The 21,672-nt window shown below is 44.7% G+C and overlaps 1 protein-coding gene across 6 annotated transcripts in view; it reads right to left on the reverse strand.

Moving 5' to 3' along the window:
* LOC124711334 (glucose-6-phosphate exchanger SLC37A2) overlaps positions 1-21,672 on the reverse strand; it is a 369,968-nt gene that overhangs the window by 97,154 nt on the left and 251,142 nt on the right. The window contains exon 1 of one of the 6 annotated variants that reach the window (XM_047241363.1): positions 13,639-13,752. The exons of 4 other annotated variants lie outside the window; for them this stretch is intronic. In XM_047241363.1, the coding sequence (XP_047097319.1) occupies positions 13,639-13,679 (41 nt within the window). In that variant the 5' untranslated portion in view covers positions 13,680-13,752. Of the gene's footprint in view, positions 1-13,638; positions 13,753-21,672 lie in introns of those variants that run through there. One more of the 6 variants, XM_047241364.1, reaches the window with a different exon arrangement.

Raw genomic sequence — 21,672 nt, forward strand, 5'->3', positions numbered from 1 at the left:
GAAGTAGTGTGCGTTTAGAAGTGAATATCTCGGGAGCTATGTTGTTGTTCATACCTAATAACGTGCAGTAGGAATCTATTGTTTCCCTCTTATTCAACTTATATTTTATTTAATTGCTGGACCCTCGACACCAATAAGTGTTTTGCAGAAATATACCGCATTCTGCTGTCGTACTCATCATTTAAATTCGTTAAGATAGTGCCTGCAGATTTCATTTAATTGCAATCTTTCATTTTTAAATTTATATGTTACGTTCATAATTCGCAACTGCCGAGTGATAGAACCTTCGACCATTCGATTCATGTGTGTATCCTTATCGTATACTGTAGACTCAGCAGTATTTGGCTTCTAATGCGGCAACTACATATCCCAGCCCCTAAACAACGAAACCAGCGAAAACTTTTAATATTGCAACACTGAGTCGGAGAGTCCGTAGTTATTCGAAAGCCCGCAAGGTGTGTGTCCGAAGCCAAGTAGCTTCCGCGAGTAACTTCTGTAAGAAGACTTATTTACCAAGGTTTTTACATCAGAACAAAAACGTGCACAAATTTTCTTCTGCAAGTCCTTTGGGCGACTTATTTCGGGAACTTGCTGCAAGTCCTTGCGGAAGTGTTTCTGCGAGAGTCACGTTGTTGTGAGATAGGCAACAGGAAATTTACAGTGGCGTGCGCATAAATCAGAACAGCCGTCACCTTCGTTGCGTATTGGTTATTGAAGGATAAACGTGACGAACAAAATTTTAAGAAACAGGAAGGGCTCGGGTGAAGAAATACGTACAGAGGCGTAAATGGTTAAGTTTTCAAGAAACATCATTGAATTAACTAAAAGCAGAAAACACTGCTCAAATAAAAAACTTGCTGAGAATGTCGTAAGTACGGTTTTAAACAGTTCTGTCATGTTGTAGAATCACGTTTTCGAAAACAGGAAACAATAATGCAGCCAGCTACACTGCTCAAAACAATTAGTAGAACATACTCCACAGAGCATTAACTGAGGACTGGGTATGTTACCAAATTATACCCTTGGCTTTCATGTGAAGTACACAACGAAAAATAATAATTTACACTACTGGCCATTAAAATTGCTACTCCAAGAAGAAATGCAGACGATAAACGGGTATTCATTGGACAAATATATTATACTAGAACTGACATGTGATTATATTTTCATGCAATTTGGGTGCATAGATCCTGAGAAACCAGTACCCAGAACAACCATCTCTGGCCGTAATAACGGCCTTGATACGCCTGGGCATTGACTCAAACAGAGCTTGGATGGCGTGTACAGGTACAGCTGCCCATGCAGCTTCAACACGATACCACAGTTCATCAAGAGTAGTGACTGGCGTATTGTGGCGAGCCAGTTGCTCGGCGACCATCGACCAGACGTTTTCAATTGGTGATAGATCTGGAGAATGTGCTGGCCAGGGCAGCAGTCGAACATTTTCTGTATCCAGAATGGCTCGTACAGGACCTGCAGCATGCGGTCGTGCATTATCCTGCTGAAATGTAGGGTTTCGCAGCGATCGAATGAAGGGTAGAGCCACGGGTCGTAACACATCTAAAATGTGACGCCCACTGTTCAAAGTGCCGTCAATTCGAACGAGAGGTGACCGAGACGTGTAACCAATGGCACCCACCCCATACCAACACGCCGGGTGATACGCCAGTATGGCGATGACGAATACACGCTTCCAATGTGCGTTCACCGCGATGTCACCAAACAAGGATGCGACCATCATGATGCTGTAAACAGAACCTGGATTCATCCGAAAAAATGACGTTTTGCCATTCGTGCACCCAGGTTCGTCGTTGAGTACACCATCGCAGGCGCTCCTGTCTGTGATTCAGCGCCAAGGGTAACCGCAGCCATGGTCTCCGAGCTGATAGTCCATGCTGCTGCAAATGTCGTCGAACTGTTCGTACAGATGGTTGTTGTCTTGCAAACGTCCCCATCTGTTGACTCAGGGATCGAGACGTGGCGGCACGATCTGTTACAGCCATGCAGATAAGATGCCTGTCATCTCGACTGCTAGTGATACGAGGCCGTTGGGATCCAGCAGGGCGTTCCGTGTTACCCTCCTGAACCCACCGATGCCATATTCTGCTAACTCTCATTGGATCTCGACCAACGCGAGCAGCAATGTTGCGATACGATAAACCGCAATCGCGATAGGCTAAATCAGACCTTTATCAAAGTCGGAATCGTGATGGTACGAATTTCTCCTCCTTACACGAGGCATCACAACAACGTTTCACCAGGCAATGCCGGTCAACTGCTGTTTGTGTACGAGAAATCGCTTGGAAACTTTCCTCATTTCAGCATGTGTGAATGCTCTGAAAAGCTAATCATTTGCATATCACAGCATCTTCTTCCTGTCAGTTAAATTTCGCGTCTGTAGCACGTCATCTTCGTGGTGTAGCAATTTTAATGGCCAGTAGTGTATTTACATAACAAGAAAACAAATGTCCGACAGGTGTAGAAAACAAAGTGGAAACAATCAATCATCCCGTCACCATGGTTGGTTTTCAGTGGACTTTGAGAGCTTCAGTGATGTGTATTCCCTCGGTGAACGTTTATCACCGGCTGACACCTATGTGACATGCTGCGTATAAGGCTACGGAGATCAACCAGTGGTATCCGTTCCCACTCTTCAGTGAGAGCCCTTGGGAGTTCTCGGAGAATCTGTAGTCGTGCAGGAAGACCACGAACATGTCCCACACATACTCGATGGGGTTTAGGTCGGGACTCACCGCCGGCCATTCCATTACTTCAATGGTCAGGCTTCGCAATACAACCCTGGTGACGCCCGCCACATGGGGCCTGGCATTATCATGCGTGAGAAGTAATTAAGGGTCATAGCGTATGTGACAACGACCGACCACATGGTCCAACAGCATCTGTTTGATGTACTGCCTGGCGGTATGGAGACCGTGGACAACGACGTACGGATGTACGGCAGTCAATACTGATGGCTCCCCACACCATCACAAAACTTTGGCCGAATCTGTCGATTTCCTTGATAACATTTGACAGATACCGGTCACCACGGCGTTTCCACACACGAATACCGCCATCGCCTGTGGCAGAGGACATCTGGACTCGTCTGTGAATAACGCGTTTCGCTAGTGACGAAGTTTCCAGTAGATATGAGAACGGCAGAACTGAAGGCGATCTGCGAGAAGCTATCGTGTCAAGCATGGTACTCCAACAGGACGTTTGGGTCGTAAGGTCCTTTCTCGTAACCTGTTCTTTACAGCCCGATCGGTCACAGTAGCACCGTTGGCACTTCTGAGATCGTCTTGCAGTGCTCTGGCCGTAGCGACACGACGTCGCAACGCAGAGATGGCCAGATATCGGTCTTCGCTTGGGGTTGTAATGCGTCAGTGACCTTGTCCTACTCGTCTTATGTACTGACCTGTCTCCCTGTTGCGTGTCCACAACCTATGGTTGACAGATGGAGAGACATTGGCATCTGCAGCAACACGACGGAAAGTCCATTCCTCTTGCGTCAAACTGATTGCTCTTGCAACTTGCATGGCATGAAGATGTCGCACTTCATGTGCTTAGCTGAATACAACTTCCACAAATGACAGCTGTCGTTTGTGTACCTCACTACAGAACACTGGGACACCGGTACTTACTTTCGTCTGAGATACTAGCTTGTACTGTAATGTACGAGGGTCATTCAATAATTAACGAGAGAAATTGGTCTTGAGAAAAAGCGTTTATTTTTTACGGAACAATATTTTTTCTACTTTTCAAGATAATTCGCATGACCATTTATGCACGTGTTCCAACGAGCTAAAAGATTTTTTATTCCGGCTGCAAAGAACTCTTTATCTTGATGTTTGAACCAATTTCCCATAAACTTTTTCACGTCCTTGTTGTCCTGGAACCTCTTCCCATGTAATGCCTCTTTCAGTGCACCAAACAAATGAAAATCCTTACATGCTAAATCGGGACTGTAGGAGGGATTAGGCAGTACTCCCCAGTCCATTTTGTCGGTGGTTTCACACGGGTTAGTTGAGCAATATGAGGACGTGCGTTGTCTTACTGGATAATCACACCTCTTCTCTGAGATCAACAACGTTTCTCTCTCAAGGCTGGCTTCACCTTGTTTAAAAGCAAATCCGAGTAGTATTGGCTGTTTATTGTACGCTACTCTTTGAGATAATCACAAAAACTGGACCTTTAGCATTCCAAAACACCGTCAACATGACTTTTCCTGCTGATGCTTTGGTTTTGAATTTTCTCTTGGCAGGTGAGTTGGTGTGCTTCCACTCCGTGCTTTGCTTTTTTGATTCTGGCTCATAACAGTGAAGCCAAGTTTAATCACGAGTTAAAATTATGTTGAGGAAGTGCTCACCTTCTCTTTCATAACGTTCCTTTAGCTCTGTGCACACTCGCAACCTTGTTTCCTTGTGTAGCCGCGTCAACTCCTTTGGGACCCATCTTGCACATGTTTTGCGGTACTTCAGCTTGTTACAGGTAATGTTCGAAGTGTACCAGTACTAAGTTGAACCATATCAACTATAATTTCCACAGTCACACGGCGGTCGCCACGGATAATGTCATCAATTCGACTTTGAAGTGAGGCAGTTGAAACTGAAACTGATCGGCCAGAACAGTGTTCGTCAGTGACTGAGTCGTGACCATTTTTGAACTGCTCTACCCACTTGTAAAAATTTGCACGATTCATACAACCTTCACCATAAACTTTAGACATTCTATAGCATATATTCACTGGTTTCTCACCTTCAGCAAGTAAAAAACGAATAATAGAACGTTGTTCAACTACTGTGGACGTTCCAAGCGGAATCGCCATCTTGAAATGTGTTTTTGAGGTTATAAACAAAGCAGTGTTGATACATCAACTGATCGGGGCTCATCCTAGTGATGCCAACTTAAAGCCGTAAAAGTACCAAACTTGCCCTACTAACAGTTTTTTCACCAGACCAATTTGCATCTTTAATTATTGAATGACCCTCGTATAACACAGCCGATAATGGCGAAAGACTTTAATTATTGCATCCATTGAAAGCGAAGATCTCAGGCTGTTCAATAAGACCACAGATATAGCCTTCGTCGAAATACTAGGTGATCAAAAACTCAGTATAAATTTGAAAACTTAATAAACCACGGAATAATGTTGATGGAGAGGTAAAAATTGACACTCATGCTTGGAATGACATAGGATTTTATTACAACAAAAAAAGAAAGTTCACAAAATGTCCGACAGATGGCGCTGGACAGCAAAACGTCAGTGACTGCGCATGATAATCGTGTATAAAAGGAGCTGTAATGAGAGAGAGAGAGAGAGAGAAAATCAGATACGCCAGCAGTCGCAGCATGTTGACGTTACCTGAAAAGGAGCTTTCAGTGAAGCTGTATTATCAGACGCGTGAAAGATCTCTTGCGCGCATCGTTTGGTGATGATCGTGTGCTCAGCCGCCACTTTCGTCATGCTTGGCCTCCCAGGTCCCCAGACCTCAGTCCGTGCGATTATTGGCTTTGGGGGTTACCTGAAGTCGCAAGTGTATCGTGGTCGACCGACATTTCTAGGGATGCTGAAAGACAACATCCGACGCCAATGCCTCACCATAACTCCGGACATGCTTTACAGTGCTGTTCACAACATTATTCCTCGACTACAGCTATTGTTGAGGAAAGATGGTGGACATATTGAGCATTTCCTGTAAAGAACATTATCTTTGCTTTGTCTTACTTTGTTATGCTAATTATTCCTATTCTGATCAGATGAAGTGCCATCTGTCGGACATTTTTTTGGACTTCGTATTTTTTTAGGTTCTAATAAAACTCCATGTCATTCCAAGCAAGTGTGCCAATTTGTACCTCTCTACCTACGTTATTCCGTGATTTATTCAGTTTTCAAATTTATACTGACTTTTTGATCACCCAGTAGATTTAACATGCCGGATATTGACACACGTGCTCCCCTAATTGTTTTTAGCAGTGTATTTCACTTAGCCTTTTAATTACTTTTAGATTTTTAGCAATAAGTAAGAGAAAAAAACAGATAAATATAAAACAAGGAGATTCCCTGCACTCGCTCACGTATCTTTTTAGGGCTGGTGCGAGGCCCTAGTTGAATGTTTGGAAGGAGAATATTTAAAGCTTATTTCATAAGCTCACTCAAATAATTCACTTAAGGACATTTGCAGGACAACATGAAATGTATTTGCAGTTGCGAGTACGAACAACCATGAGCACTATAAGGAAATGAGGACAATGAAAGATTTTGCAGGACCGAGACTAGAAACCGGATTTCGCAGTTTACTTGAGCGGTCGCCTTATCCGCTTCGGCTCTCCGTGCGCGACCCACGGTCAGACCCCAAACTTCCATCTGTCGTCTTTCCTGTGCCACTGCCTGTACTCGCACACACGTTATGTAATTACTATACAAGGGAGGACATTTTAATCGTGACTTAGGAACAGCGACATATGGAAGCCTGGGCCTGGCCGTGGGTCGTGCACGGATATCCAAAGCGGTTAAGGAGAGCATTCGTGTAAAACGAAAAATCTCCTAATACTCTAATACGTAGCGCAGCCGATAGATGGCGGCTGACTTCAGTTCAAGCGTCATCCTCTGCCGAAACTTCCGATATCGTCTTTCGAATTGTACATTTTAACTTTTTTTTACAGACTGCTTGTGACAACTAAGCTCGGAAGCAACATGATCACCAAAGACTCGAAATTCGTCAGTCAGCTTCTGCATAATTTCTACCGCATTCTTAAAAACAGCACCGGTGTGCATGCGAGGGAATGCGTTATTTATTTACTTACTTTTAATTTTTATTACTAATGTGTTCCAAAACGCCGCACATAATAACGGGAATTTTTTAGGGTCATATCTCAGGTTCCATTGGTGATAAAAAGATAGGATCATGTGGTTTGGATAGTCCTTGGGCTAGGGACCACTCGTATACCCAACAAAAGGATAGTCTTACTCTGAGTATCCTACAGTACATAGTCAAAGTTTGAATATTAAAAACTTCCTCCAGTTTTGGCAAATGGAGACAATAGGCTGGTTCTTTTTGCATTGTATGTGGTCTACGTGTCGCCTTTAAGGGCTCATGGACGCACTGTTTAGTTCGTGGGCGGCTCCTGAGAAAATTCGAAAAAAGCGCTTTTCACCATTTTTTGCGGTCAGCAGCGGATATATAAATAACTAATGTAGCAAATTACTCACATTTCAACGGTATATGCTCTAGGCTTTTATCTAGAAGCACCATCTTCTCGTTTCTGTATTTGTTACCGAGAAACAACCAAAAAATGGTTTTGGGTGCCAAAACCGACCCTGGATTCCAAGGTGGCTGTGCATAGTTAATGGCTGAAATATTTATGATATATTCCTAAGATCCCGATCGCGAATAACCTTGAAACTTTTCTTGATACATTTAACCGTTTTCTAGATACAGAGATTCAAAATTTCCCTACTTGCACACGTAAAATCTAGTGTGAGGCTAAAGCGTCATTTATAAAGTGGCGAATCATGGTGAAATATTCTATAAAGCGTCTCAGTTATCGTCAGAAGCATTCTAGGAACCCCATATTCTAGAACTGAAGCATATGCAAAAGCTTTATGTACGTAAAATCCGGCTTCAGGTGTGAAATTAGTTTAGCGTTATTTCAATGTCACATAGGTAAACTATCAAAATTTTACTGAGCCCATAAAGTTTTTTCATATGAGTGGCATGCCCTGCTGTAGGGGAAAAAATGGAACAAGCGGGAATAATGCTGCTCTCCGAGCACAAAAACGGCAATACGCTCCTGTTTAAAAGACTCTGACTGAAAGATGGGGTGCCAACTGCGTTATTCTGCCTTCTTCAGCACCTTTAAAATTTTTTACATGCGAAAATATTTGCACTTTTTTATGCTGAGAGAGAAGGCGGCAGAGATAGTGGGAAAGCAACGGAAAAGTACCAAGTACTGCAAGATAATAGACAGTGGTTGTGGCATAGAAAGAGCGAAGAGACATTGGCAGCGTGAGAGAAAGAGAAGGACACAGTTGCAGTGGAACATAGTTGACAAGGACAGAACAGCGCTAGGGAAAGAGCGAAGGAGACTGTGCCAATGGGACCAGAATAAAGAGAAGGACAAAGTGGAAGTGGGTGAGAACCAGTGATAGTGAGTGACAAAGTCTGTGACAGTGACAATGAGGAAGAGAGAGATCGTGAAAGCGAGAAGAGACAGCAACGGCGGGAAGTAATGAATGAGATAGGAGCAGTAAGAGAGAGCAAGAGGGAGAGAGAGGGAGAGGAGACAGTAGTAGAAGGACGGAATGAAGGAGACTGGCTGTGAAACAGGAGGGAGTGACAGCTGGCGAGAGACGAAGAGATAATGACCATGAGTTGGGCTGAATAAGTGAGTGAGAATGGGCAAACAGGAGTGGATGGGTATGAGCGAGTTACAGTGATGGACTAGTGGATGTCAACGAATTATAGTGAAGGCAGCTTGTGGGAGTGAAAGGTGAGTTACATGTTAAAAAGAGCGCACATACGTTCGCATGCCAAAATTTTTGAAGGTGCTGTGGAAGTTAGAATGAGGCAGCTGGTAGCCCACTGTTCGGTCAGAGTTTTTTTGAACTAGCAGCATATTCGTCCTTTTTGTGCTCCGATGGGAGCATTTCTCCGCTGGTTAGAATTTGCCTGTGTTTCTCCCTTTTGCATGGAGTCCTTGTGGCTTTTGATTCCACACAATTGTCCTCCAGAGCAATAGGCATATTTGTATCACATTGATTATCTTTGCTTTCTATGTCTGACACCTGAAATAAATATAATGTAGTGCGTTTCTTACTATTCATATAGTTAAATTTCGGACATAATCATTGTTTTCTATAATTTTAGTGCCTTGAACAGAAGAAGAATGGCTACAAATTGCCGATGATTTTGAAAGTAGTGGGATTCTCCAATCATTATTGGTGCTATGAATGGGAAACATGTAGTCTTTCAGGCTCGCAAGAAAGAAGGCAGTGTATACTTTAGTTATAAAGGGACTCATTGGACTGTGCTATTAGCACTGATAATATCAACTAATAGAGTTCTATACTTCGATGTAGGCAGTAATGGTAGAATATCTGATTAAGTTTTCAATAATCGTAACTATCAGAATGTCTTGAGTATAATTCTCTTATTTACCGTTCTTCGAACATTACGGGGTGCAACTGTTCAGACACCATATGTCATTGCTGCTTACGATGCTTTTCTGCTTAAAAAACAATATGTATAATGAAGGCTTAGTCTTTTAGAGGTCAACCAGCGCCACAACCTGGCTAAAAAAAGGAAGCGGTTGACAGTACACATCCTGAGTCATGAAAGAATCATCGATTGCGTAATGGAAGGCAGCGTGAGGGGCAAAATTTGTAGTGCGGGCGAGGGGTGTCTTTTGTAAGCAGATAAAACAAATGTTGGTAGCAGTTGCTAAGCAGAGGTGAAGGGGCTGATGCAATATAGATTCGCTTATGGAGTTGCTTTTGTTAACAGGGTTCGAACTGGTGTCTCCACGATGTTGCTATCTCGACTAAAAGCGGTGGCCGTTCAAAAGCATCCTGCGAACGCCTTAATTATTTTGGAACAGAAGTAGAATGGAATGTGCAGATAGGTGAGACTATTGGAGACTACTGAGGGTCCACTTGTTCGGGCAGACATAGAACTGCGTATGCCGACTGGAAGACGTGAGTGGGCAGAACACTACTCAGAGTTCAGTTATCAACTGTTCACGCAGCACTTATACGAGAGAAAGATACGACGTAATGTGTTGTTGGACGTGGTTGACAAGTACATATCTTCACTATGAGAACGCCACTCCTGCCACCAGTCTTGTTGTCTCTACTGGCTACAAGTGGATTTTCACAAAGGGTTCCGCATCTCAACCGACCGACAAGGAGATAACGCGAATGCATTTGCTCTTCGCCTCATACGTTATGGCAGTGACATTTTGCTTTGCAGATTACAACTAATGTAAACATTGTATTACATTGCTGAGTCGAGTGGGAGTCTTGAACCAGATACTTCAAATGTTCTGTGACAGGCTGGTATGGGACTTTTCTGACTTGCGCCACACGGTTGTGAAATGTACGTTCCCTCAAAATGGGTCAGGAGTGCATTATATCTACTGGGTGACAATTATTGAAATATGTGAAAAAAACCGTAAATTAGTTTCCTACTACGGGGTGCACATTATTAAACATGTAAAGGTCACTAAAGATATTTGGATTTGGGTTCTAGCATATTCGATATGCCTGCGATGATTGACGATGATGAGGCGCAGACGAATAGCGAAATTCTGCATGACCTGGCGAAGTGTCGGAACATCGATGCTGTCGATGACCTATTGAATGGCTGTTCTCAGCTCAGCAATAGTTTTGGAGTTATTGCTGTAGATATTGTCTTTAATATAGCCCCACAAAAAGGAGCCGCATTGGCACCCCATACCATCACGCCGGGTGATACGCCAGTATGGCGATGACGAATACACATTTCCAATGTGCGTTCACCGCGATGTCGATAAACACGGATGCGACCATCATGGTGCTGTAAACAGAACCTGGATTCATCGGAAAAAATGACATTTCGCCATTCGTGCACCCAGGTGCTTCGTTGAGTACACCATCGCAGGTGCTCCTGTCTGTGATGCAGCGTCAAGGGTAACCGCAGCAACGGTCTCCGAGCTGATAGTCCATGCTGCTGCAAAGGTCGTCGAACTGTTCTTGCAGACGGTTTTGGCTTGCAAACGTCCCCATCTGTTGACTCAGGGATCGAGACGTGGCTGCACGATCCGTTACAGTCATGCGGATAAGATGCCCGTCATCTCGAGTGCTAGAGATACGAGGCCATTGGGATCCAGCACGGCGTTCCGTATTACCCTTCTGAACCCAACGATTCCATATTCTGCTAACAGTCATTGGATGTCGACAAACGCGAGCAGCAATGCCGCGATACGATAAACCGCAATCGCGATATTCTACAATCCGACCTTTATCAAAGTCGGAAACGTGATGGTACGCATTTGTCCTCCTTACACGAGGCATCACAACAACGTTTCACCAGGCAACGCCGGTCAACTGCTGTTTGTGTATGAGAAATCGGTTGGAAGCTTTCCTCATCAGCACGTCGTAGGTGTCGCCACCGTCGCCAACCTTATGTGAATGCTCTGAAAAAGCTAATCATTTGCATATCACAGCATCTTCTTCCTGTCGGTTAAATTTCGCGTCTGTAGCACATCATCTTCGTGGTGTAGCAATTTTAATGGCCAGTAGTGTATTATCTGGATTAAATGATTACATGCATCTCTACAAGAACAGACCCTGTTGACGACACACAGCTGTACGAAATGCTTCGAAGTTAATTCACTAACTGCGAATTCCTCGACAGCAGCTATATTAAGTCTAGATCTGCTACCCAACAGTGACATATGAAAATTTGTACCGTACAAAGACTCGCAGTGACCGCTTATCCCGAGTGGTCACATTAAACACGTCGGCTATCCCTGCACGTTCCCCTCACCGATGCAAACTTTGTATGTTAATATTGAGTAGTAGATCTATACCTAGCACAGCTGATGTATAGGAATTTGCAGTTAGCGAATTAATTTAGAAATGGATTAAAAGTTTCAAATAACTTCCGGGAATTCAGCCAGGTAACACTTTTAGCGACCGCCGATATTTCGGCGGGAGAACACCCCGCCATTTTCAAGGCAAACTGTAACGGACAGGCGGCGTACATGCAAATTTAAAACCTCGCTTCTCGGACTGAAGCAGGAAAGATAACACACACACTGAACACTAGTGCCACCAAAGATGACCAAAGTCAGAGCTATCGATAGTGAGACTATGAATTCGCAGGTGAGGTAGCATTGACTCTGTCCCTCTGTTTTTTGACAAAAGAGAGAGCCGGATTCCAAACAGAGTTTAAACAGAAACCTCCATCCCTGTTAACAAGGTTGCTCGCTAATTTAATCTCAACTGCCTCCCTAATAACACTGTCCCAATAGCTGGACGTGCATGCCAATATCTCGTTGTTATTATATAACATGGGGTGACCAGTATCCAAGCAATGTTTGGCAATAGCAGATCTACTTGGCTGTTGTAATCGTGTGTGCCGTTTATGCTCAGTGCATCGGTCCTCCACGGTCCTGATAGCTTGACCAATATATGCCATGCCGCAGCTACAAGGAATACGATATACACCCGCCTTACGCAGTCCAAGATCATCCTTAACGGAACTCAAAAGTGCTCTAATTTTAGATGGAGGTCGGAAAACACATTTCACATCGTATTTACGTAAAATACGACCTAAGTCTACTGCCTTTTTGCCTTAAGTAGGAAACACGTCCAACTAGATCGATCGTATTTTGCGTAAATACGATGTGAAATGTGTTTTCCGACCTCCATCTAAAATTAGAGCACTTTTGAGTTCCGTTAAGGATGATCTTGGACTGCGTAAGGCGCGTGTATATCGTATTCCTTGTAGCTGCGGCATGGAATATATTGGTCAAACTATCAGGAACGTGGAGGACCGATGTACTGAGCATAAAAGGCACACACGATTACAGCAGCCAAGTAGATCTGCTATTGCCGAACACTGCTTGGAAACTGGTCACCCCATGTTATATAATAACAACGAGATATTGGCATGCACGTCCAGCTATTGGGACAGTGTTATTAGGGAGGCAGTTGAGATTAAATTAGCGAGCAACCTCGTTAACAGGGATGGAGGTTTCTGTTTAAACTCTGTTTGGAATCCGGCTCTCTCCCTTGTCAAAAAACAGAGGGACAGAGTCAATGCTACCTCACCTGCGAATTCATAGTCTCACTGTCGATAGCTCTGACTTTGGTCATCCTTGGTGGCACTAGTGTTCAGTGTGTGTGTTATCTTTCCTGCTTCAGTCCGAGAAGCGAGGTTTTAAATTTGCATGTACGCCGCCTGTCCGTTACAGTTTGCCTTGAACATGGCGGGGTGTTCTCCCGCCGAAATATCGGCGGTCGCTGAAAGTGTTACCTGGCTGAATTCCCGGAAGTTATTTGAAAGTTGTATACGCCTGGAGAAACTCAGGTCTCACACGGATTAAAAGTGTTTATCTGTTGCGACAGTGAGGACAGATCGACGAGAAAGGAAGTGGCAGCTTACAAGGTGAGTTAGTACGATCAAATATAAGCAACTTGCAAGGGAGTAACGCTCAATAGAACGAGAAGCATTATTAGTATAAGAACCAGAGTTAAAAGAAAGAGAAGAATTCAAGAGAGCCGTGCGGTTCTAGGCGCTTCAGTCTGGAACCGCGTGACCGCTACGGTAGCAGGTTCGAATACTGCCTCGGGCATGGATGTGTGTGATGTCCTTAGGTTAGTTAGGTTTAAGTAGCTCTAAGTTCTAGGCGACTCATGACCTCAGACGTTAAGTCGCATAGTGCTCAGAGCCAAATCAAGAGAGAGAGAAAGATAGAGAGAGAGAGAGAGAGAGAGAGAGAGAGAGAGAGAGAGAGTGAGTGGGATCATAACACGAAAGGAATGCCTTTTTTAGGAACGAGACGAGCGTAGCTCATTGAATACCGATAGAGAAAGCGCGAGTAGGCTTGATCGTGCGGCAACAAACACGCGCCGAGGGAAAGAGTACTCACCGCGCACTAGTGGTGGCAGTCTTTCGCTCGCAGAGTTCCATCACGCCGGTGCCTTCTGCTCCGCCATGCCTTGCTCAAGATCCGTTTCGAGTGGACTGCGGACACTGTGGAGTAGCTGTTTGCAAAGTCGCGAGCCTACGACAGAGCGTGCTGCGAGCAGGCTGCACGAATAGAGGTAGATAAGATTAAGCGGAACACAGCCCTGACAAAGTGATAACGGACTCGAAACACGTACTTTCTGCAATGACACGTCGGTAAAGAGTGGGTGGGAGGGGAGGGGGGGGGGAGGGGAGTGGGGGGGGGGGGAGGGGAAGGAGGAAGGAGGAGTGAGCGTGTTAAGACGACAGGAGGAAAGATATACAGCTTATTTGTGGAATGTGATCTCTGAAGTCAGTAGTTCCAAAATTTCGGTAAGTCTGACAACTGCTGTAAGGATTCCAACATGTTAATCGTGTAGATAAATTTTTGCTAGTTAAGCAGCAAAATAACAGATGATGGTGAGGAAGAGAGGATGTAAAATGCAAACTGGCACTAGAGAAAAGAGCCTTTATAAAAAAGGCAAATCTGTCGACATAGAATATAAATTGAAATGTTTGGAAGTCTTTTCGGAAGGTGTTTCTCCTGACTGTGACCTCGTAGTCGAAAGCGGACATTGGAAGATAAATTCGATATTCGATGTAATCGAATAAAACTGTAATAACCATCGCTATCGACGATTAATCGAATGTAAAAGCTATATTTAGACATACTGATGCCAAAAAATTCTGTTTTAAAATTCAGATTGATTATGATAGCACGTGTTATTTAAAAGTTTCGGAAGTGGGTTTTAGGAATTAATGAAGAACAGGAAAAAGCAGATTTAACTGTACATTATTTTACACATAAATAGAAAGATCTTAGGAAAAAATAAAAAAAGTCCTAGAACAGCAAATGAAAAAATAGAAAAAAATCACTCAAAATTCAGATAATATACACTACTGGCCATTAAAATTGCTACACCAAGAAGAAATGCAGATGATAAACGGGTGTTCATTGGACAAATATACTATACTAGAACTGACATGTGATTACATTTACACGCAATTTGGGTGCAAAGATCCTGAGAGATCAGTACCCAGAAAAACCACCTCTGGCCGTAATAACGGCCTTGATACGCCTGGGCATTGAGTCAAACAGAGCTTGCATGGCGTGTACAGGTACAGCTGCCCATGTAGTTTCAACACGATACCACAGTTCATCAAGAGTAGTGACTGGCGTATTGTGACCAGCCAATTGCTAGGCCACCATTGACCAGACGTTTTCAGTTGGTGAGAGATCTGGAGAATGTGCTGGCCAGAGCAGCAGTCGAACATTTTCTGTATCCAGAATGGCTCGTACAGGACCTGCAGCATGCGGTCGTGCATTATCCTGCTGAAATGTAGGGTTTCGCAGTGATCGAATGAAAGGCAGAGCCACGGGTCATAACACATCTGAAATGTAACGTCCACTGTTCAAAGTGCCGTCAATGCGAACAAGAGGTGATCGAGACGTGTAACCAATGCCACCCCATACCATCACGCCAGGTGATACGCCAGTATGGCGATGACGAACACACGCTTCCAATGTGTGTTCACCGCGATGTCGCCAAACACGGATGCGACCATCATGATGCTGTAAACAGAACCTGGATTCATCCGAAAAAATGACGTTTTGTCATTCGTGCAACCAGGTTCACCGTTGAGTACACCATCGCAGGCGCTTCTGTCTGTGATGCAGCGTCAAGGGTAACCGCAGCCATGGTCTCCGAGCTGATAATCCACGCTGCTGTAAACGTCGTCGAACTGTTCGTGCATATGGTTGTTGTCTTGCAAACGTCCCCATCTGTTGACTCAGGGATCGAGACGTGGCTGCACGATCCGTTACAGCCATGCGGATAAGATGACTGTCGTCTCGACTGCTAGTGATACGAGGCCGTTGGGATCCAGCACGGCGTTCCGTATTACCCTCCTGAACCCACCGATTCCATATTCTGCTAACATTCATTGGATCTCGACCAACGCGAGGAGCAATGTCCCGATACGATAAACCGCAATCGCGATAGGCTACAATCCGACGTGATGGTAAGCATTTCTCTTCCTTACACGAGGCATCACAACAACGTTTCACCAGGCAACGCCGGTCAACTGCTGTTTGTGTATGAGAAATCGGTTGGAAGCTTTCCTCATCAGCACGTCGTAGGTGTCGCCACCGTCGCCAACCTTATGTGAATGCTCTGAAAAAGCTAATCATTTGCATATCACAGCATCTTCTTCCTGTCGGTTAAATTTCGCGTCTGTAGCACATCATCTTCGTGGTGTAGCAATTTTAATGGCCAGTAGTGTATTATCTGGATTAAATGATTACATGCATCTCTACAAGAACAGACCCTGTTGACGACACACAGCTGTACGAAATGCTTCGAAGTTAATTCACTAACTGCGAATTCCTCGACAGCAGCTATATTAAGTCTAGATCTGCTACCCAACAGTGACATATGAAAATTTGTACCGTACAAAGACTCGCAGTGACCGCTTATCCCGAGTGGTCACATTAAACACGTCGGCTATCCCTGCACGTTCCCCTCACCGATGCAAACTTTGTATGTTAATATTGAGTAGTAGATCTATACCTAGCACAGCTGATGTATAGGAATTTGCAGTTAGCGAATTAATTTAGAAATGGATTAAAAGTTTCAAATAACTTCCGGGAATTCAGCCAGGTAACACTTTTAGCGACCGCCGATATTTCGGCGGGAGAACACCCCGCCATTTTCAAGGCAAACTGTAACGGACAGGCGGCGTACATGCAAATTTAAAACCTCGCTTCTCGGACTGAAGCAGGAAAGATAACACACACACTGAACACTAGTGCCACCAAAGATGACCAAAGTCAGAGCTATCGATAGTGAGACTATGAATTCGCAGGTGAGGTAGCATTGACTCTGTCCCTCTGTTTTTTGACAAAAGAGAGAGCCGGATTCCAAACAGAGTTTAAACAGAAACCTCCATCCCTGTTAACAAGGTTGCTCGCTAATTTAATCTCAACTGCCTCCCTAATAACACTGTCCCAATAGCTGGACGTGCATGCCAATATCTCGTTGTTATTATATAACATGGGGTGACCAGTATCCAAGCAATGTTTGGCAATAGCAGATCTACTTGGCTGTTGTAATCGTGTGTGCCGTTTATGCTCAGTGCATCGGTCCTCCACGGTCCTGATAGCTTGACCAATATATGCCATGCCGCAGCTACAAGGAATACGATATACACCCGCCTTACGCAGTCCAAGATCATCCTTAACGGAACTCAAAAGTGCTCTAATTTTAGATGGAGGTCGGAAAACACATTTCACATCGTATTTACGTAAAATACGACCTAAGTCTACTGCCTTTTTGCCTTAAGTAGGAAACACGTCCAACTAGATCGATCGTATTTTGCGTAAATACGATGTGAAATGTGTTTTCCGACCTCCATCTAAAATTAGAGCACTTTTGAGTTCCGTTAAGGATGATCTTGGACTGCGTAAGGCGCGTGTATATCGTATTCCTTGTAGCTGCGGCATGGAATATATTGGTCAAACTATCAGGAACGTGGAGGACCGATGTACTGAGCATAAAAGGCACACACGATTACAGCAGCCAAGTAGATCTGCTATTGCCGAACACTGCTTGGAAACTGGTCACCCCATGTTATATAATAACAACGAGATATTGGCATGCACGTCCAGCTATTGGGACAGTGTTATTAGGGAGGCAGTTGAGATTAAATTAGCGAGCAACCTCGTTAACAGGGATGGAGGTTTCTGTTTAAACTCTGTTTGGAATCCGGCTCTCTCCCTTGTCAAAAAACAGAGGGACAGAGTCAATGCTACCTCACCTGCGAATTCATAGTCTCACTGTCGATAGCTCTGACTTTGGTCATCCTTGGTGGCACTAGTGTTCAGTGTGTGTGTTATCTTTCCTGCTTCAGTCCGAGAAGCGAGGTTTTAAATTTGCATGTACGCCGCCTGTCCGTTACAGTTTGCCTTGAACATGGCGGGGTGTTCTCCCGCCGAAATATCGGCGGTCGCTGAAAGTGTTACCTGGCTGAATTCCCGGAAGTTATTTGAAAGTTGTATACGCCTGGAGAAACTCAGGTCTCACACGGATTAAAAGTGTTTATCTGTTGCGACAGTGAGGACAGATCGACGAGAAAGGAAGTGGCAGCTTACAAGGTGAGTTAGTACGATCAAATATAAGCAACTTGCAAGGGAGTAACGCTCAATAGAACGAGAAGCATTATTAGTATAAGAACCAGAGTTAAAAGAAAGAGAAGAATTCAAGAGAGCCGTGCGGTTCTAGGCGCTTCAGTCTGGAACCGCGTGACCGCTACGGTAGCAGGTTCGAATACTGCCTCGGGCATGGATGTGTGTGATGTCCTTAGGTTAGTTAGGTTTAAGTAGCTCTAAGTTCTAGGCGACTCATGACCTCAGACGTTAAGTCGCATAGTGCTCAGAGCCAAATCAAGAGAGAGAGAAAGATAGAGAGAGAGAGAGAGAGAGAGAGAGAGAGAGAGAGAGAGAGTGAGTGGGATCATAACACGAAAGGAATGCCTTTTTTAGGAACGAGACGAGCGTAGCTCATTGAATACCGATAGAGAAAGCGCGAGTAGGCTTGATCGTGCGGCAACAAACACGCGCCGAGGGAAAGAGTACTCACCGCGCACTAGTGGTGGCAGTCTTTCGCTCGCAGAGTTCCATCACGCCGGTGCCTTCTGCTCCGCCATGCCTTGCTCAAGATCCGTTTCGAGTGGACTGCGGACACTGTGGAGTAGCTGTTTGCAAAGTCGCGAGCCTACGACAGAGCGTGCTGCGAGCAGGCTGCACGAATAGAGGTAGATAAGATTAAGCGGAACACAGCCCTGACAAAGTGATAACGGACTCGAAACACGTACTTTCTGCAATGACACGTCGGTAAAGAGTGGGTGGGAGGGGAGGGGGGGGAGGGAAGTGGGGGGTGGGGAGGGGAAGGAGGAAGGAGGAGTGAGCGTGTTAAGACGACAGGAGGAAAGATATACAGCTTATTTGTGGAATGTGATCTCTGAAGTCAGTAGTTCCAAAATTTCGGTAAGTCTGACAACTGCTGTAAGGATTCCAACATGTTAATCGTGTAGATAAATTTTTGCTAGTTAAGCAGCAAAATAACAGATGATGGTGAGGAAGAGAGGATGTAAAATGCAAACTGGCACTAGAGAAAAGAGCCTTTATAAAAAAGGCAAATCTGTCGACATAGAATATAAATTGAAATGTTTGGAAGTCTTTTCGGAAGGTGTTTCTCCTGACTGTGACCTCGTAGTCGAAAGCGGACATTGGAAGATAAATTCGATATTCGATGTAATCGAATAAAACTGTAATAACCATCGCTATCGACGATTAATCGAATGTAAAAGCTATATTTAGACATACTGATGCCAAAAAATTCTGTTTTAAAATTCAGATTGATTATGATAGCACGTGTTATTTAAAAGTTTCGGAAGTGGGTTTTAGGAATTAATGAAGAACAGGAAAAAGCAGATTTAACTGTACATTATTTTACATATAAATAGAGAAATCTTAGGAAAAAAATAAAAAAAGTTCTACAACAGCAAATGAAAAAATAGAAAAAAATTACTCAAAATTCAGATAATATACACTACTGGCCATTAAAATTGCTACACCAAGAAGAAATGCAGATGATAAACGGGTGTTCTTTGGACAAATATATTATACTAGAACTGACATGTGATTACATTTTCACGCAATTTGGGTGCAAAGAACCTGAGAGATCAGTACCCAGAAAAACCACCTCTGGCCGTAATAACGGCCTTGATACGCCTGGGCATTGAGTCAAACAGAGCTTGGATGGCGTGTACAGGTACAGCTGCCCATGTAGTTTCAACACGATACCAGTTCATCAAGAGTAGTGACTGGCGTATTGTGACCAGCCAATTGCTAGGCCACCAATGACCAGACGTTTTCAGTTGGTGAGAGATCTGGAGAATGTGCTGGCCAGAGCAGCAGTCGAACATTTTCAGTATCCAGAAAGGCCCGTACAGGACCTACAGCCGGCCGCGGTGGCCGTGCGGTTCTAGGCGCTTCAGTCCGGAACCGCGTGACTGCTACGGTCGCAGGTTCGAATCCTGCCTCGGGCATGGATGTGTGTGGTCTCCTTAGGTTAGTTAGGTTTCAGTAGTTCTAAGTTCTAGGGGACTGATGACCTCAGATGTTGAGTCCCATAGTGCTCAGAGGCGTTTTGAACAGGACCTACAACATGCGGTCGTGCATTATCCTGCTGAAATGTAGGGTTTCGCAGGTATCGAATGAAAGGCAGAGCCACGGGTCGTAACACATCTGAAATGTAACGTCCACTGTTCAAAGTGCCGTCAATGCGAACAATAGGTGACCGAGACGTGTAACCAATGCCACCCCATACCATCACGCCAGGTGGCGATGACGAATACACGCTTCCAATGTGTGTTCACCGCGATGTCGCCAAACACGGATGCGACCATCATAATGCTGTAAACAGAACCTGGATTCATCCGAAAAAATGACGTTTTGTCATTCGTTCACCCAGGTTCGCCGTTGAGTACACCATCGCAGGCGCTTCTGTCTGTGATGCAGCGTCAAGGGTAACCGCAGCCATGGTCTCCGAGCTGATAATCCACGCTGCTGTAAACGTCGTCGAACTGTTCGTGCATATGGTTGTTGTGTTGCAAACGTCCCCATCTCTTGACTCAGGGATCGACACGTGGCTGCACGATCCGTTACAGCCATGCGGATAAGATGCCTGTCGTCTCGACTGCTAGTGATACGAGGCCGTTGGGATCCAGCACGGTGTTCCGTATTACCCTCCTGAACCCACCAATTCCGTATTCTGCTAACATTCATTGGATCTCGACCAACGCGAGCAGCAATGTCGCGATACGATAAACCGCAATCGCGATAGGCTACAATCCGACGTGATGGTACGCATTTCTCTTCCTTACACGAGGCATCACAACAACGTTTCACCAGGCAACGCTGGTCAACTGCTGTTTGTGTATGAGAAATAGGTTGGAAACTTTCCTCATGTCAGCACATGGTAGGTGTCGCCACCGGCGCCAACCTTGTGTGAATGCTCTGAAAAGCTAATATTTTGCATATCACAGCATCTTCTTCCTGTCGGTTAAATTTGACGTCTGTAGAACGTCATCTTCGTGGTGCAGTAATTTGAATGGCCAGTAGTTTAACTATAAATTCTAACGTAAGGTCTTACTCAATGCGGGCAAAGCTAAACAAAACTAATCAACCACGCTTGATAACTAGATATACGAGTCGCAGCAAGGGAGGCATACTGCAATACTTCGCATGCGATTCATCAGCTTCCATGCGAATTCCAAGCGGTCAGCGATCGACTGCTGCGATCTGCAATTTGCCCGCACTCGTGTCGTCTCCGGACAGACCGCACGCCCTGGTGATCGATCGCTGTGACCAACCGCTCGTGTGTGGGTCCCTGCGGTCGCCCGGCAACAAAACCAGCTGATGATACCTACAAATTGAGGATCATAGGTATCCCGAGCATAGCGGAGCAGAACTTCGCGCTCCCATTTTGGAGTTAGCTGGGATGGCTCTGTCGGCCCAGACAGAGTGCATGCGTCTCCTTGTCATCAACATCGCCTATGCCTGTCCAACAGAAACAAGAGTAGAGCTCCGCCAGCACCGTGGGACACTGGGTCAGAGACAGTTTTCTGACACCTGATGATCTTCGCATAAGGGAGTGGAGGCGTCCATATAGCAATGCAAGTGTTCTGCCGAAAACATGCACCGGGTGAAATTTTATTAGAGACGTTCTTGTATTGCTATTATGCAAGGAATCGCTCTGTGGCGTCCGAGTGTGCGTATTTTGGTGCGTCCTGTATACAGGATGTTTCAAATTAATGGCTTAAATACGTACATTTGAAAGTACTTGGTACTAGAAGCAAAAAACTCTCAGTAAACATAGGTCCACAACGAGCTGTT

This window comes from Schistocerca piceifrons, chromosome 8 (assembly GCF_021461385.2).
Source record: "Schistocerca piceifrons isolate TAMUIC-IGC-003096 chromosome 8, iqSchPice1.1, whole genome shotgun sequence".
NCBI lineage: Eukaryota > Metazoa > Arthropoda > Insecta > Orthoptera > Acrididae > Schistocerca > Schistocerca piceifrons.